At 50.1% G+C, this 17,086-nt stretch overlaps 1 protein-coding gene and 1 pseudogene across 5 annotated transcripts in view; one reads left to right on the forward strand and one right to left on the reverse strand.

The window, feature by feature from the left end:
- The window catches only part of LOC140193669 (cyclic AMP-dependent transcription factor ATF-7-like), a 31,967-nt gene extending 22,240 nt beyond the window's left edge, over positions 1-9,727 (forward strand). For 4 of the 5 annotated variants that reach the window (XM_072250828.1, XM_072250827.1, XM_072250826.1 and 1 more), the window contains 7 exons: positions 2,603-2,757; positions 3,129-3,231; positions 3,336-3,449; positions 3,865-3,996; positions 5,209-5,409; positions 5,726-5,834; positions 6,105-9,727. In XM_072250828.1, the coding sequence (XP_072106929.1) occupies positions 2,603-2,757; positions 3,129-3,231; positions 3,336-3,449; positions 3,865-3,996; positions 5,209-5,409; positions 5,726-5,834; positions 6,105-6,322 (1,032 nt within the window). In that variant the 3' untranslated portion in view covers positions 6,323-9,727. The remainder of the gene's footprint in view (positions 1-2,602; positions 2,758-3,128; positions 3,232-3,335; positions 3,450-3,864; positions 3,997-5,208; positions 5,410-5,725; positions 5,835-6,104) is intronic. The other variant, XM_072250830.1, reaches the window with a different exon arrangement.
- A 908-nt stretch (positions 9,728-10,635) lies between these two features.
- Positions 10,636-17,086, reverse strand: part of LOC140193675 (ATP-dependent 6-phosphofructokinase, muscle type-like) — a 46,716-nt pseudogene continuing 40,265 nt past the window's right edge.

Consider the following 17,086-nt stretch of genomic DNA (forward strand, 5'->3'; position numbering starts at 1 on the left):
ATGGTGTTTATACTTGCGTACTATTGTTTGTACAGATGAATGTGGTACCTTCAGGCATCTGGAAATTGCTCCCAAGGATGAACCAGACTTGACATCATTTTCTGACCTCAATCCGATAGAAAATTTGTGGGCAGAATGAAAAAGCGTGTGCGAGCAAGGAGGCCTACAAACTTGACTCAGTTACACCAGTTCTGTCTGGAGGAATGGAACAAAATTCCAGCAACTTACTGTGAGAAACTTGTGGAAGGCTACCCAAAACATTTGACCCAAGTTAAACAATTTAAAGACAATGCTACCAAATACTAACAAACTGTATGTAAACTTCTGATTCACTGGGAAAGTGATGAAAGAAATAAAAGCTGAAATAAATCATTCTCTCTACTATTATTCTGACATTTCACATTCTCAAAATAAAGTAGTGATCCTAACTGACCTAAGACAGGGAATGTTTTCTAGGATTAAATGTCAGGAATTGTGAAAAACTGAGTTCAAATGTATTTGGCTAAGGTGTATGTACACTTCTGACTTCAACTGTATATCCTTTTACTATATTCTATCTGCCACTTCTTTCCCCATTCTCCCAATCTATCCAAGTCCTTCTGCAGACTCACTGCTTCCTCAACACTACCTGCCCCTCCATCTATCTTCATATGTTCCGTAAACTTCAATAGTTGAATAATTCTGTTTAATATCAAAGAATATATACAATATACAACCTGAAGTCCTTACTCTCCACAGACATCGTCAAAACAGAAGAAAAAGATCCTCAAGAATGAATGATAGAAAAAAAGATGCAATAACCCCAAAGCCCCTGCCCACCTCACATGCACAAGCAGGAACAAACAGCATCAACCCTCCCCCTTCCCCCTCCCCAAATTATTCTAGCATAAAGCATCAACATTCCCACCACCCACCATGCAAACAACAGGAAAGCCCCCAAAGAGAGACCATGGTCTACAGTCCATCAAAAACTAACTGTTCATTCCAATATTTCGACATTCCACAGGCACTCTCTCTCACTGACAAGGGAGAGACCGATATCACTCCTTCCACAGCAACAGGGGAGACAACAGTTGCTATGTCGACATTAGTCAATTTGAAGCATTGCTTTCTATTTCAAGTTCCCTGACTTGAGAATCAGCAAATCGATTACCGAGTATCAACTCCCACTGTCTTCGATGTTCCAGCTCCCGTTATGCTTGAGTACGTGACACTGTCGAGAATTGATGTCCACAGGGCTGGGCAGGCCCCAAAGTTGCCCAACTTTAGGCCGAACCTGGACATACTGAAACGCAGCTCATCCGTGAGCTCCAAGAACGGGAACATGCTGTCATGCAGAACGGCAGTTTTCAAGTGTTACTGTAGATCAAAGATCCCAATATTCCCCAACCATCCTGGAAAGGAAAATTGAGACATTAGAATAGGAAGAATTTAACTGTTTCACTGATGAGCTGGGAGAAGTTGCCCTCTGGTGTCATCTTTAGCTCTGCCCAAACTTGGCCACACAGCCATTAATTCTGTCATCCAACTCATTGACATATCATGTAAGAAGAAGTGGTCCCAAAACTAACCTCTGTGGAACACCTCTAGTCACCAGCAGCCAACCAGAAGAGGCTCCCTTTATTCCCACTCTTTGCCTCCTGTCAATCAGCCAATGTTCTATCCATGCTCGTATCTTTCCTGTAATACCATGGGCTCTTAAACTATTAAGCAGCTTCATGTGTGACACCTTGTCAAAGACCTGAAAATCTAAATACACAACATCCACTGACTCTCCTTTGTCTATCCTGCCTGTTATTTCCTTAAAGAATTCCAACAGATTTGTCAGACAAGATTTTCCCTTCAGGAAATTATGATAATCCTGGCCTATTTTATCATGTGCTTCCAAGTACCCCAAAACCTCATCCTTCGTAACGGGCTCCAACATCTTCCCAACCACTAAAATCAGGCTAACTGGCTGATAATTTCCTGTCTTCTGCCTCTTTTCCTTCTTAAAGAGTGGAGGGACATTTTCAATGTCCCAGTCCTCTGGAACCATGACAGAATTTATTGGTAATTGAAAGATCATTACTAATGCCTCCAAAATCTCTTCAGCCACCTCTTTCAGAACACTGGGGTGTAATCCATCTGGTCCAGGTGACTTATCTACCTTCAGACCTTGCAGCTTCCCAAGCACCTTCTCTTTAGTAATAGGAACTGCAGTCACTTCAGCACCCTGACACACTCGAACTTGTGTCTTCCACGGTGAAGACTGATGCAAAGTACTTATTGAGCACATTGGCATTTCTTTGTCTATCCAGTGTAATTTTCCACCAGTCCAATATTCACTGTCACCCCATTACTCTTTATATATCTGAAAAAAACTATTATCTCTTACATTATTGTCCTTTGTATTAATCTCCTCACCCTTTCTTCTCACCTTCCCCCTCCCCACTCACCCCCATTGACACCCCTCACGTCCCCTTGCCCTGCTCCCCCCTCCTCCCTGCTTGTCCCTTCTTCTCCTGCCCCTCTTCTTCACTCTTGCTCCTTCTCCTCCCACTCATTCTCCTTCCCTCTCTCCCACCCATTAACTATCTGTGTTGTGCTGCTCTCCTCACAGGACCATCCCCCAAAGCGACCAGGCAACACAACACCCACAATTGTAAGGCCAGGCTCACTGCTGTTGGCCTATGAGTCAGGACCCTCCCTGCATCCCACAATACCTTCGCCGACCTCGGTCATCACACCCACTCCCCCCTCCAACAGAACACTGTCGTGAGTACTCGCCACTTGGGGTAAGGAAAGGAGGGGAGGCAGTGAGCTGGGGATAGCAATGAAGAGGTGTGGGGGGTACATAGAGGCAGGGCGGAGACTGGGGATGTGGGGCGAATGGTGGGGTTGGGCAGGGATGGAGATGCGGGGACAGAGAGAGGGATGCGGGGAATGGGGAGATAGGACAAGGAGAAGGATGGTGGAATTGGAGGGGGGTGACAGTGAGGTTTGGGGACATTTTGTGGGAGGGGAAGAGGTTTCAGGAGATGGGTGGGTGAATTTGAGGAGGTTTTGTTATGTGGGTGAAGTGTATCAGACAAAACATGTACACCCTCTGTTTCCTCTTATGTCCCTACCCCCACCCCCACTCCCAGGTCTCCTACTGGACCTGTGCCTGTCCTTCTGCACCTGCCGAATGGACAGACCATGCCTGTCAACATCCCTAGCCCCACCCTGCAGATACCCACCGTCATCTCTGTGAGTACCACAGCATCTTTGTGTGGGGGTGGGAAGAGTGTATGACCCTGGAGTGCTGGCTGCCCACCTCCATGCTCCTGACCTGTACTCTGCCCCACATCCAGATCGCACGGCCTGGATCGCTTGTTCCCAACATCCCGGGAATCCCGGGGCCAACTTCCAACAGCAGTCAGCCCCCGTCTCCCTCCACCCCACCCATGCAGTCGGAGGCCAAAATGGTGAGTCCACATCCTTGCCTTGGCACGGGAGGGGCAGAGCAGTGAGAGAGTGTTGGGGGAGGGAGGGGGGAGTGTCATGGGGAGAGGGGGATTGTTAGGTTGAAGGGAGTGTTGGATTGAGGGGAGAGTGTTGGGCGGAGGGAGAGTGTTGAGGGCAGAGGGAGGGGGAGTGTCATGGGGAGAAGGGGATTGTCGGGTTGAGGAGCGAGTGGCGGAGTGTTGCAGGGAAGGGACGATGAGGGAGGGAAGGATGGTGAGGAGCGATAGTGAGGGGGAGCGCAAGAGGAAGGGAGAGAATACTGAGGAGAGAGGGAGGGATATCGGGAGGTGGGAAGGGTGAAGAATGCAAACAGCAATGCCTCTACCTTCTGACCCACTCTCTCCCCCCCCCCCCCGCCTGCCAACCTGATGACAGCGGCTGAAGTCGACACTGACCTTGCAGAACCTGCCGATGGTAAATGGGAACGTGATTTCCAGTACAGTGAGCACACAGCACGGCCAGAACAGCAACTCACTGCCCACTACTGTCTCCCCGTCACAGACTCAGGTATACCCTCTCTCTCTTACCCCTCATCTCTCTCCGCACCTACCTCCCTCCTTCCCTCCGATTTCTTCAGTGGCCAAGTTTGCTGACGATACAAAGATGGGCGGGAGGGCAAGTCGTGTTGAGGAAGCAGAGAGGCTACAGAAGGACTTGGTTAGATTAGGAGAATAGGTACAGAAGTGGTAGATGGAATATAGTACTGTATACGGTCATGCACTTTGGTAGAAGGAATAAAAGCATAGACTGTTTTCTAAACAGGGAGTCAATTCAGAAATCGAAGATGCAAAGGGACCTGGGAGACCTCGTGCAGGATTCCCTAAAGGTTAACTTGAAAGTTGAGTCAACGGTAAGAAAGGCAAATGCAATGTTAGTACTAATTTTGAGAGAACGAGAATATGAAAACAAGGACATAATGCTGATGCTTTATAAGGTATTGGTCAGACTGTATTTGGAGTATTGTGAACAGTTTTGGACCCCTTACCTAAGAAAGGATGTGTGGCATTGGAGAGGGTCCAAAAGATGTTTACCAGAATGATCCTGGGAATGACAGGGTTAATGTATGTGAAATTTATGATGGCTCTGGACTGTATTTGCTGGAGTTTAGAAGAATGAGGGAGGATCTCACTGAAACCTATCAAATATTGAAAGGCCTAGATTGAGTAGATGTGGAAAGGATGTTTCCTATAATGGGGGTGTCTAGGACCAGAAGACACAACCTCAGAATAGAGGGACGTCCATTTAGAACAGAGATGAGGTGAATTTCTTTTGCCAGAGAGTGGTGAATCAGTGGAATTTATTGTCACACATGGCTGAGGCAGACTGTCATTGAGTACATTTAAAGTGAGGGTTAATAGGTTCTTGATTATTCAGGGTGTCAAAGGGTAGTCAGGGTCAGAGTCTTAGCCTCTCTCTCTCTCTCTCTCTCTCTCTCTCTCTCTCTCACACACACACGCTCTTTCTCCTCCCCCTCCCCCCCACCACCTCTGTGGAGTCTGTGTTCTCTCTCCCTGTGCCCTGGTGGGATTTCCCTGGGCTCTCCTATTCACCCACCCCCACCCTCTTCCCCCACCCCCCAAACTCTGAGGCATAGGATGGATGGATATATGGGGGGAGGGAGGATTGTGTGTGGTCTTGAGATGTTGGAGATCTAAAAGCTCATTCTCCCTACTCTACCTTTCTTATGCCTATCTCCCCCACACTATCCCCTATCCCTAGAATTCACTGTCACAGCCCACTGTTCCCTCGGGAGGGGGCCGGCGAAGACGTGGTATAGAGGAGGACCCAGATGAGCGTCGGAGGAGGTTTCTGGAACGGAACCGAGCGGCTGCCTCCCGTTGCAGGCAGAAACGCAAAGTGTGGGTGTCTTCGTTGGAGAAGAAGGCCGAGGAACTGGGACACATGAACGTCCAGCTACAGGTAGGAAGAGGGGAGTGGAGGGGTCAAGGAGGGAAGAGGGAGAGGGTAGGATGGGAAGGACGCTGGGGGTTCATTCTGCACTGCCCATCCCACAATGATTCTTTGTCCTCACTGAATTTCCCCCCTTCCTTTTCCCTCCCTTCCCCCAGCCTCGTTCCCCCCCCCCCTTTCCTTGCTCAAGATCTGAGTAGACACACACAGGAACTTCCTGGTCAACTGGGAGACCCCAATGGATTGCTGGAAAAAGGAGGGGAGGGACAGGGTCCATGGATTTCTACAGAGCTGACCTTTACACCCCTTCTGACTCTTCCCCCAGAACGAGGTGCGGCTCCTGCGGAATGAGGTGGCCCAGCTGAAGCAACTACTGCTGGCTCATAAGGACTGTCCCGTCACCGCTATCCAGCGACGGACCCAGGAGTTCATCGGTGGGTCTCCCCTCAGCCCGGGGGCTGAAAAGGGGAGGAGGGAATGGAGGAAGGGGGATGGAATGGAGGAAGGGGAGGAAGTGCGGAGGGGTGGAGGAGGGTGCAGGAAAGGGAAGGAGGATGAAGGGTGTAAGGGAAGGGAGTGAGGAGGGAGAAAGATGGTGATTGGAAGTACATATATCACTAACCCCTCTCCTTCTTCCCTCCTCCCTCCTCCCTCCTCCCTCCTCCCTCTCCTTCTCTTCCCTCTCTTCTCCACCCATACCCCAGACGACAGCCCGAAGGAGCTGTGTGAGTCTTCGGGATCCCCCGTGGCTGTGATCCAGCGGCCCCCCGCAGTGCTGGGGGCAGAGACCGGAGATGAGGGGGCTCTACAGCCAACAGGAAACGGCATCACTCCCACCACCCTGACTCCCCGACCCAAGCCGAGCCCCAGCCCCCACCCTCATGTCATCCGTGCTCCTCAGTCCCACCCAGCCGAAAGATGATGTGCTGAGGATTGTGCTCCCCCCCCCTCCCCCTCAGGTAGGGTCGAGAGGCAGGGAAGGTCACATCCCCAAGACTCACATTTCTGCAGTCCCCGAACTGGATCCTCTTCTCCCTCCCTCCCTCGCTAAGGACCTGTCGGTGAGGGTGGGGGGGGGTGCACATGCGATACGTGTGCTGAGGGTCTGGCAGCAAGGAGGGTGTGTGGTGGTCTGTGGAAAGGCACAACTATCTGTCTCCCTCACTTTTTCTCCTCTCATCTCTCTCCTTGCCACCACCCTTTCATCTCATTGTACCCTTCTCTCCCTCTCGTTCTCTCCTTCCACTAAGTCTCTCCCCTTTCTGTGTCTGACCCTGGGAGTGTGTGATGGGACAGTGTGGAGGGAGATTCACTCTGTGCGTGACCCTTGGAGTGTGTGATGGGATGCTGTGGAGGGAGATTCACTCTGTGTCTGACCACAGGAGTGTGTGATGGGACAGTGTGGAGGGAGCTTCACTCTGTGTCTGACCGAGGGAGTGTGTGATGGGACAGTGTGGAGGGAGATTCACTCTGTGTCTGACCCCGGGAGTCTGTGATGGGATGGTGTGGAGGGAGATTCAATCTGTGTCTGACCCCGGGAGTGGTGATCGGATAGTGTCGAGGGAGTTTCTCTCAGTGTCTCACCCCGGGAGTGTGTGATGGGATGGTGTGGAGGGAGCTACGCTTTGTTTCTGTCCCTGGGAGTGTGTGATGGCATGGTGTGGATGGAGATTCACTCTGTGTCTGACCACGGGAGTGGTGATGGGACAGTGTGGAGGGAGATTCACTCTGTGTCTGACCCCGGGACTGTGTGATGGGACAGTGTGGAGGGAGATTCACTCTGTGTCTGACCCTGGAGGTGTGTGATGGGACAGTGTGGAGGGAGATTCACTCTGTGTCTGACCCTGGAGGTGTGTGATGGGACAGTGTGGAGGGAGATTCACTCTGTGTCTGACCCCGGGAGTAGTGATCGGATAGTGTGGAGGGAGTTTCTCTCTGTGTCTGACCCCGGGAGTGTGTGATGGGACAGTGTGGAGGGAGATTCACTCTGTGTCTGACCCTGGGAGTGTGTGATGGGACAGTGTGGAGGGAGATTCACTCTGTGTCTGACCCCAGGAGTGTGTGACAGGACAGTGTGGAGGGAGATTCACTCTGTGTCTGACCCTGGGAGTGTGTGATGGGACGGTGTGGAGGGAGTTTCTCTCTGTGTCTGACCCCGGAAATGTGTGATGGGATGGTGTGGAGGGAGATACACTCTGTGTCTGACACCGGGAGTGTGTGATGGGACGGTGTGGAGGGAGATTCACTCTGTGTCTGACCCCGGGAGTGTGTGATGGGACGGTGTGGAGGGAGATTCACTCTGTGTCTGACTCTGGGAGTGGGTGATAGGACGGTGTGGAGGGAGCTACGCTCTGTTTCTGTCCCTGGGAGTGTGTGATGGGACAGTGTGGAGGGAGATTCACTCTGTGTCTGACCCCGGGAGTGGTGATCGGATAGTATGGAGGGAGTTTCTCTCTGTGTCTGACCCCGGGAGTGTGTGATGGGATGGTGTGGAGGGAGATTCACTCTGTGCCTGATCCTGGGAGTGTGTGATGGGATGGTGTGGAGGGAGATTCACTCTGTGTCTGAACCCGGGAGTGTGTGATGGGACAGTGTGGAGGGAGATTCACTCTTTGTCTGAGCCCGGGAGTGTGTGATGGGATGGTGTGGAGGGAGATTCACTCTGTGTCTGACCCCAGGAGTGGTGATCGGATAGTGTGGAGGGAGATACACTCTGTGTCTGACCCTGGGAGTGTGTGATGGGACGGTGTGGAGGGAGCTTCACTCTGTGTCTGACCCTGGGAGTGTCTGATGGGACGGTGTAGAGGGAGATTCACTCTGTGTCTGACCCTGGAAGTGTGTGATGGGACGGTGTGGAGGGAGCTTCACTCTGTGTCTGACCCCGGGAGTGTGTGATGGGAAGGTGTGGAGGGAGATTCACTCTGTGTCTGACCCCGGGAGTGTGTGATGGGACAGTGTGGAGGGAGATTCGCTCTGTGTCTGACCCCGGGAGTGTGTGATGGGACGGTGTGGAGGGAGCTTCACTCTGTGTCTGACCCCGGGAGTGTGTGATGGGAAGGTGTGGAGGGAGATTCACTCTGTGTCTGACACCGGGAGTGTGTGATGGGACGGTGTGGAGGGAGATTCACTCTGTGTCTGACCCCGGGAGTGGTGATGGGACCGTGTGGAGGGAAATTCACTCTGTGTCTGACCCTGAGAGTGTGTGATAGGACAGTGTGGAGGGAGATTCACTCTGTGTCTGACCCCGGGAGTGTGTGATGGGACAGTGTGGAGGGAGATTCGCTCTGTGTCTGACCCCGGGAGTGTGTGATGGGACGGTGTGGAGGGAGATACACTCTGTGTCTGACCCTGGGAGTGTGTGATGGGACGGTGTGGAGGGAGCTTCACTCTGTGTCTGACCCCGGGAGTGTGTGATGGGAAGGTGTGGAGGGAGATTCACTCTGTGTCTGACCCCGGGAGTGTGTGATGGGACAGTGTGGAGGGAGATTCGCTCTGTGTCTGACCCCGGGAGTGTGTGATGGGACGGTGTGGAGGGAGATACACTCTGTGTCTGACCCTGGGAGTGTGTGATGGGACGGTGTGGAGGGAGCTTCACTCTGTGTCTGACCCTGGGAGTGTCTGATGGGACGGTGTAGAGGGAGATTCACTCTGTGTCTGACCCTGGAAGTGTGTGATGGGACGGTGTGGAGGGAGCTTCACTCTGTGTCTGACCCCGGGAGTGTGTGATGGGAAGGTGTGGAGGGAGATTCACTCTGTGTCTGACCCCGGGATTGTGTGATGGGACAGTGTGGAGGGAAATTCACTCTGTGTCTGACCCTGGGAGTGTGTGATAGGACAGTGTGGAGGGAGATTCACTCTGTGTCTGACCCCGGGAGTGTGTGATGGGACAGTGTGGAGGGAGATTCACTCTGTGTCTGACCCTGGGAGTGTGCGATGGGACGGTGTGGAGGGAGATTCACTCTGTGTCTGACCCTGGGAGTGTGTGATGGGTCAGTGTGGAGGGAGATTCACTCTGTGTCTGACCCTGGGAGTGTGTGATGGGACAGTGTGGAGGGAGATTCACTCTGTGTCTGACCCTGGGAGTGTGTGATCGGATAGTGTGGGGGGAGTTTCTCTCTGTGTCTGACCCTGGGAGTGTGTGGGTCTCCCTTTTGCCCGTTATTTCCTTGCAGTAACTGTCAATGTATCTCTAAAGCAAAAATCATTATATGTAAATAAATTTATGTAAATTTCTAATATCGAATGTTAAACATAGCTGCCTATATATATGAACATGTAACCTTGAAACAAAGTACTCTACAAATAAACCACAGGAATGTTTTAGAAACTGTCTACTTGATTGGTGAGGGGATCGGGGCGGGGCGTGGGGGTTTGAAGGGGTGGAGGGATAGGAGGTGGAGAAGAGATTGGGGATGGAAAGTGCTTGGCGCAAGGGGACCGGGTTAAGGAATGGGGAGAGGGATGGAGATGAGGAAGGAAGGAGCTGGGGAAGGAGGAAGTGGGGAAGGGTGGGGACAGGAGACTGGAACATGAGCAGGGGTTGAAGGACAGGACCAGTTTACTGTTACTTTGACCTCCATGGCTGTAGGCGTGTCAAGAACTAACTATACACCAAAACTCATGGCTCTGCTCATTTCCATACTCTGGTCAGAAGGGAGAAAGATTGACAGCGAGAGAGAGAATTTGTTTGAAGTGCAAGGCATAAAAATCACTAGAAGTTACAAAGATAAGTGAGATTGTGTTCAAGGGTTCAATGTCCATTCAGAAGTTTGATGGTGGAGGGGAAGAAGTTGTTCCTAAATCATTGAATGTGTGTCTTCAGGCTCCTGTGCCTCCTCTGCAATGGTAGTAATGAGAGGAAGTCATGTCCTGGGTGGACATCCCCTTCTTTAGACACTGTGTTTTGAAGATATCCTCGGTGTTGGGGAGGTTTGTCCCTGTGATGGATCTGGCTGAGTTTACAACCATCTGTAGTGTCTTGTGATCCTCGGCATTGGAGCCTCCACACCAGGTGGTGATGCAACCAGTCTAAATACTCTCCACTGTACATCTGTGAAGATTTGCTAGACTCCATCCCTCCTACTCCCAACCCTCCCTGGTATCTGCAGCAAGAGAATTCAGTTCAGTTACGTTGAGTCACAGAGCGATACAGCCACAGAAACAATGGTCTTGGCGGAGGAATCGGATCCAAACAGTTTTAAAACAGAATAGTAAATGAGAGAGAGAGAGAGAGTGGGTGATAAGGAAAGATTTTTTAATTCATTCCCTTCTTCCAAATATCACATTGTGTGGTCACACAGACAGTCCAGCTCCGGAGAGTCAGTAACAGCGTGACTTTGAAGTTGGGGTGCAGTTCCTTCTCCGTAAGAGAGAGGGAGGGGTGAGAGAGTAAAGGGGTAGGCAGAGAGAGAGAGGGAGTTTGGTGGAGAGAAGGTGAGAGGGGAGGAGAAAGAGAGGGTTAGGGTGAACAGAGGGTTAGGGTGAACAGAGGGAGAGTGGAGCAGAAGGGGTGGCAGGGAGGGGGGAGAGAGAAACAGAGTGGGGGTTAGAGGAGATGGGGAAGAGGGGATTGAGGGAGTGTGAAGCTCCCCAACTTCCATTGCCTGGTTTGAGGGAAGCTTCCTTACTGCCACAGAGTTCGGTAGATACCACCTTCAACCACAAACATTGTGGGGGGGAGTTCTCTTGCCTCCGCCCTCTCTTCCCCACCCTGGATGAAGCTCTGAGAAGTGTGCAGTGGGGGGGGGGGAAGCTCCCTCACTCTCCCCAGACACCCCTTCCTTTTAGGTGTGAGCTGTGGTGGAAGTCGCAGGCTGACAGTTGAGGTGTTCCAGACAGGCCTGTTCGGAGATGTCGGCTGTGACCCTGTACTTGGCCAGGACCTTTAGGATGGGGCGAAGACGAAGCCACCATTGGTTCAGTGGTAGCCGGTGTCTGTGGAGAGGTGGAAGGAGGGGGGTGGGGAGAGTGGGAGGGGAAAGGGGGGAGGGAGAGAAGGACAAGGGGAGGGGGGAGGGGGAGAGGGACAAGGAGAGGAGGAGAGGGACAAGGGAAAAGGGGAGAAAGGAGGGGAGAGGGACAAGGAGAGAGGGAAGAGGAGAGCAGAGTGAGGGAGAGAAAGAGACAGCAGGAGAGAGAGTGTTAAATTTCCAACAGAAATTACCTGCCAACCCAGCACGGGCGTTCAAGAGGAACATCCCTTCCCTTTGTCTCCATCCAACCTCTCTCTCATCCCATGCCCCTCTAACCAGTCTCACCCCTTCAATATTGTCTCTCTGCCCCCAACCCGCATTCCCCCTTTCTATTTCCCCTCTTTCCCTCTTCTTCATTCCTATTCCCTCACACTCTCTAGCCCTCTCATTCTCCTCTTCTTTCCCTCTTGTTCCCTTCTCTCTCTTCCCTCCCCATACCCCCTCTCCCCCTCCCTGTGCTCACTCGAGATCAATCTGGTCACGGAGTTGGAGGATGGGTTGTACCAGCACACTTCTCTTCTTCATTCCCAGCACACAGGCCGAGTCTGGTGTGTTTGCAAATACGCGACCTGTGAACAGCAGGAGAGACAGGGGTAAACAGTCGTAGGGAGGGAGGGGTGGGGGAAGGAGCAGAGAGTGTGTGGGAAGCGGCAGAATGGGAAAGTAAGATCAAGGGAGGGGCAGGACGATGGCATTGAGGGAGGAGGAGGAGGGGGTTTCAAACCCTCATTACCACTACTCACTGTGCATATATGCCTCCTTTAGCATGAAGGGTGAGAGGGGGAGGAAGTGGAGAGGAGGGGAGGGTTAACACTCATCTCTATCACTCACCGTGCCTGTACGCTTCCTTCAGTGCAGAGGAAAACCAGAGAATAGCTTTGGCTCCCAGTTTGGTTCCGAAGTTCCGGTCAAACGGAGTGGGGCTTCCTCCCTGTAGGGTAGAGGAGAGGAGGGGAAGAGAGAGACTGGGATTAGTCCCAGCAGGAGAGAGAGTCCCCTTACACCCCAACACCCTTAGCCATTCTCCCTCACTGTCCCATCCCGTCCTGTATCCTCTGTGTCCCTCAGATCACAGGCAGTCACTCTGGTACAAGGTCAGAAGGGTGTAGCGGTTAGCACAGTCATTGTTATAGCATCAGCTGTAAGATTCGGGTTTAATTCCTGCTGCTCTCTGTAAGGAGTTTGTCTGTTCTCCCTGTGTTTGCATGGATTTCTTACAGGTGCTCAGGTTTCCTCCCACATTTTGAAGATGTACAGATTAGGGTTAGTGAGTTGTGGGCATGTTATGTTGGTGCTGGAAGCATGGTAGTACTTGTGGGCTCCAGCACATCCTCAGACTGTCCTTGACACTAACGATGCATTTCACTATGTTTTAATGCACACATGACAAATAAAGCCAATCTTTAAGGTGTGGGAGCAAAATTGGTCAATTTGTCTGCATCTCCGTTCACAGAGTCATAGAGCACTTGTTATGCCGTAACTGATGTGGATTGTTATTTTATTTCTAATTACTAGATTTCATTGCATCAGGTCTATTACTGATGACTCATTATCGCATTGTTTAGCAATTAGCTTTCATCATCAAGTTGGCCATTCTATATTGTTTATACATTTCCTTTAGTAGTTGGAAGCACATTGTTAGAAGTCTAAGGAATTTCAATCAATATTTGAATCTACCTTTCATTAGAATGCCGAGAAGTACTGTCTTTTTACATCAGCTTCTTGCGTTGGTGAACAATAAACCATCTTCGAACTGAAACTGTGGGACTGAAGGTTACCTATCTGCCTAGCTTAAGAAAACGAGGAAACTTGAGTGAGGGTGGAATAGCTCAACAGCACAGTAATAGGCTCTACAGGCCACCTAGTGTATGATGAATTGTTATTCTGCCAGGTCCTGTTGACCTGCACCTAGACCACAGCCCTCCATACTCATCCCATCCAAGTACCTATTCAAACTTATCTTAAATGTTGAAATGAAACCCACATCCACACTCTCACCAACTTCAGGTCTTGGCCTGAAATGTTGACTGTTTATTCCCATCTATAGAGTGCCTGACCCACTGAGTTCCTCCAGCATTTTTTGTGTTACTCTAGACTTCCAGCATCTTCAAAATCTCTTGTGTTTATGATCAAAAACTCATCCATTTCTGCCTTAGACACATTCAGTACTTCGCCTCCACCACCCTCCGTGGCAATGAATCCCACAGATTCACCATCTTTGGCTGAAGAAAATCCTCTTTGTCCCTCTGCCCTCAGATCCTGGACTCTTGCACTGATGGAGACATCCGCTCTTCAGGCGTTTCAGTATCCAGGAGGTAACTGACCCAACTGGTCCAGGCCAACCAAAGTTCCCACCCAAGCTAATCACATTTGCTTGCATTTGGCCCATACCCCTATAATCCTTTCCTATCCGTGTACGTGTCTGTGTATTTTAAACATTGTCAATGTAGTGCCTCAATCACTTCCTACAGACTACCCTCTGGATGAAGAAGTTGCCCTCAGGTCCCTAGTAAATCTCACCCTTCTCACCTTAAACCCATAACCACTAGTTTTAGACCCCCTGACTCTGTGGGATAAAGACCATGTCCATCTACCCTAGCTATGTCCCTCATGGTTTTATAAACCTCTGTCAAGTCACCCTCAGCCTCCTTTGCTCTAGGAAAAAGTCCCAACCTGTCCAGTCTCTCTTTATATCTCAATCCTTCCCTTCCATAGACTCTGTCTACATTTCTCTCTGAATCAGTGAAGACTCCACCCACCCCGGACATTCTCTCTTCTCCCCTCTCCCATCGGGCAGAAGATACAAAAGCCTGAAAGCACGATCCACCAGGCTCAAGGACAGATTCTACCCCACTGTTATCAGTCTATTGAACGGTCCTCTCGTATGATCAGATGGATTCTTGACCTTGTTATGATCCTGCATTTTATTGTTTACCTGCACTGCTCTTTCTCTGTTGCTGCTATACTTTTTTTTAGGTTATGAGGACACGCAGTCCTCTTTTATTGTCATTTAGTAATGCATGCATTAAGAAATGATACAATGTTTCTTCAGAATGATATCACAGAAACACAAGACAAACCAAGACTAAAAAAACTGACAAAAACCACATAATTATAACATATAGTTACAACAGTGCAAAGCAATACCGTAATTTGATGAAGAACAGACCATGGGCACGGTAAAAAAAGTCTCAAAAGTCTCTCAAAAGTCCCATCATCTCACACAGACGGTAGGAGGAAGAAAAACTCTTCCTGCCATGAGCTTCCAGCGCCGCAAACTTGCTGATGCAGCACCCTGGAAGCAGCCGACTCTTGAGTCCGTCCGAAAACTTCGAGCCTCCAACACCGAGCACCATCTCTGCCGAGCGCTTCAACCCTGGCCCCAGCAACAGGCAATAGGCAAAGCCAAGGATTTGGGGCCTTCCCCTCCAGAGATTCTTGATTGCACAGTAGCAGCAGCAGCGAAGCGGGCATTTCAGAAGTTTCTCCAGGTGTTCCTCCGTGCTTCTCACATCTGTCTCCATCAAATCAGAATTGTGCACGGTACCTACTTACAAATACGATATCATTTCGGAGTGGCTGCGCGTGCTGTGTCATGTTGCCATCTTCTCCTCCCCTTTACTCTGTATTCTGTTTTCTGGTTTACTGCCTCTATGTATTTCTCTATGGAATTGGAACTGGTTTATTACTGTCACATGTTTTTCACTGTGTCAGTACTTGTCTTGCATACTGTTCACACAGATCGGATCATTACACAGTGCATCGAGGTAGAACAAGGTAAAACAATAACAATGCAGAATAAAGTGTCACAGTTACAGAGAAAGTGCAGTGTAGGCAGACAATAGGTACCAGAGCCATGACAAGGTAGGTTGAGGTTAAGAGTCCACCTTATCGTACTAGGGGACCGTTCAATGGTCTGATAACAGTGGGGTAGAATCTGTCCTTGAGCCTGGTGGTGTGAGCTTTCAGGCTTTTGTATCTTCTGCCCGATGGGAGGGGGAGAAGAGACAATGTCTGGGGAAGGTGGGGTCTTTGATTATGTTGGCTGCTTTACTGAGGCAGTGAGAAGTTTGTGGAGGGGAGCGTGGATGGCATACAAACAAAAGCTTTTCACTGTACCTCAAAACACATAATGATAATAAACCAATTCCATTCCTGGTAATGTCCTTGTAAATTGATTCTGCCCCCTTTCCAGCAGGGTGATGCTAACTGCACAATAATGCTGCTGAGGTTTGGAAGGCTGAGAATTTCAACCCTAGGAGTAAACATCACCAAATGTTTGCATGTCCCCTCAGACCGTCACCAGTTTTTATCAATGCACCACAGATGCATCACGGCTTGGTATGGAAAGTGCTCTATTTTGTGATCGTATGAAGAAACTGCAGAGTTGTGGACACAGCTCAGCACATCACAGAAAGCAATTGTCCCTCCATGGACTCTGTCTACATGGAACAAGTCACATCCCTACACTCTGTCTTCTGTGGGCAAGCCAAACCTGAATCCAAACTACCAAGTATCCATGGATCTTAATCTTCTGGATGAACCTCCCATGAAGACCTTTAAAGATTAATTTTATTTGCCACATGTACATCGAAACATATAGTGAAATGCATAATCTGTGTCAATAAATAACAGTCTGAGGATTGTGCTGGGAGCAGCCCACAAGTGTCACCACACATCTGGTGCCAGCATAGCTCACTAACCCTAACCTGAAAAACTTTGGAATGTGGAGGAAATTAGAGCACCCAGAAAAAATTCATGTCGTCATGGGGAGAATAATAGAGATAGAGATTCCAGGTTGCTGGTACTGTAATAGCATTATGCTACCGTGCCATTCCAATCCAGCGGTCCCCATGGTCAATGACCAAAGTCGGCAGGCCCCATGAATGAGGCCTAGTGCCCCCGCCATGTCAGCACATCTCCCCAGGTTGGTGGACTCTGGGATTGGAGGTCCGTGCGGGAAGGAAGCTTGAGGATCGGCGAAACCCCACCACCGCCACCTCCAGATTGGTGAGTCCTGTAGGCTTGTGCAAGTCTAGAGTTCAGGGACCTTGGTTCGATGTGTCCAGAAGTTGGAGGCCCCATGTCTGCAAATTAGTAACTGTGAGTCTGGTCCCAATGTCTGCGAGTCTGAGATTCCAGGACAGGGACTGGATGTTGGAGGCCTGGAGGTGGACTGTCCTGGGGTTGGAGAACTGTCTATGTATGTGAGAAAGGCTTGTTTTGCTGTTGTTGTTTTGTTGTTGCTTGTGTTGTTCTGCTGAACATTGTCAGTATACTATTTTGGTGCTAGAATGTGTGGCGACATTTGCAGGCTTCCCCCAGCGCACCCTTGGGTGTGTTGGTTGTTGATGCAAATTACACATTTCAATGTGTGTTTCAATGTACACATGATAAATACTTGAATCTGTTTCCCTTGTTAAACAAAGGAAGAACCTTGGCTACTCTCTAGTCTTCTGGGACTTTGTTAATGAAGGACAGTACCCTGTGCATCCTCTTCACATTTAGGCACTTGTGGATTTGTACACTGAGGTCACCAACACTGCTGGTTACTTCATGTGCGCATATGCAAACATGTAGGACTGGGATTGATTAGGAATGGTTAACATGGATTTTAGCAAGACCTATGACAAGGTCCCGCATGGGAGGCTAGTTCAGTTGCTTGCCATTCAGGATGAGGCAGTACATTGGATTCAATGTTGACTTATCGGGAG

This window comes from Mobula birostris, unplaced genomic scaffold (assembly GCF_030028105.1).
Source record: "Mobula birostris isolate sMobBir1 unplaced genomic scaffold, sMobBir1.hap1 scaffold_691, whole genome shotgun sequence".
Lineage (NCBI taxonomy): Eukaryota > Metazoa > Chordata > Chondrichthyes > Myliobatiformes > Myliobatidae > Mobula > Mobula birostris.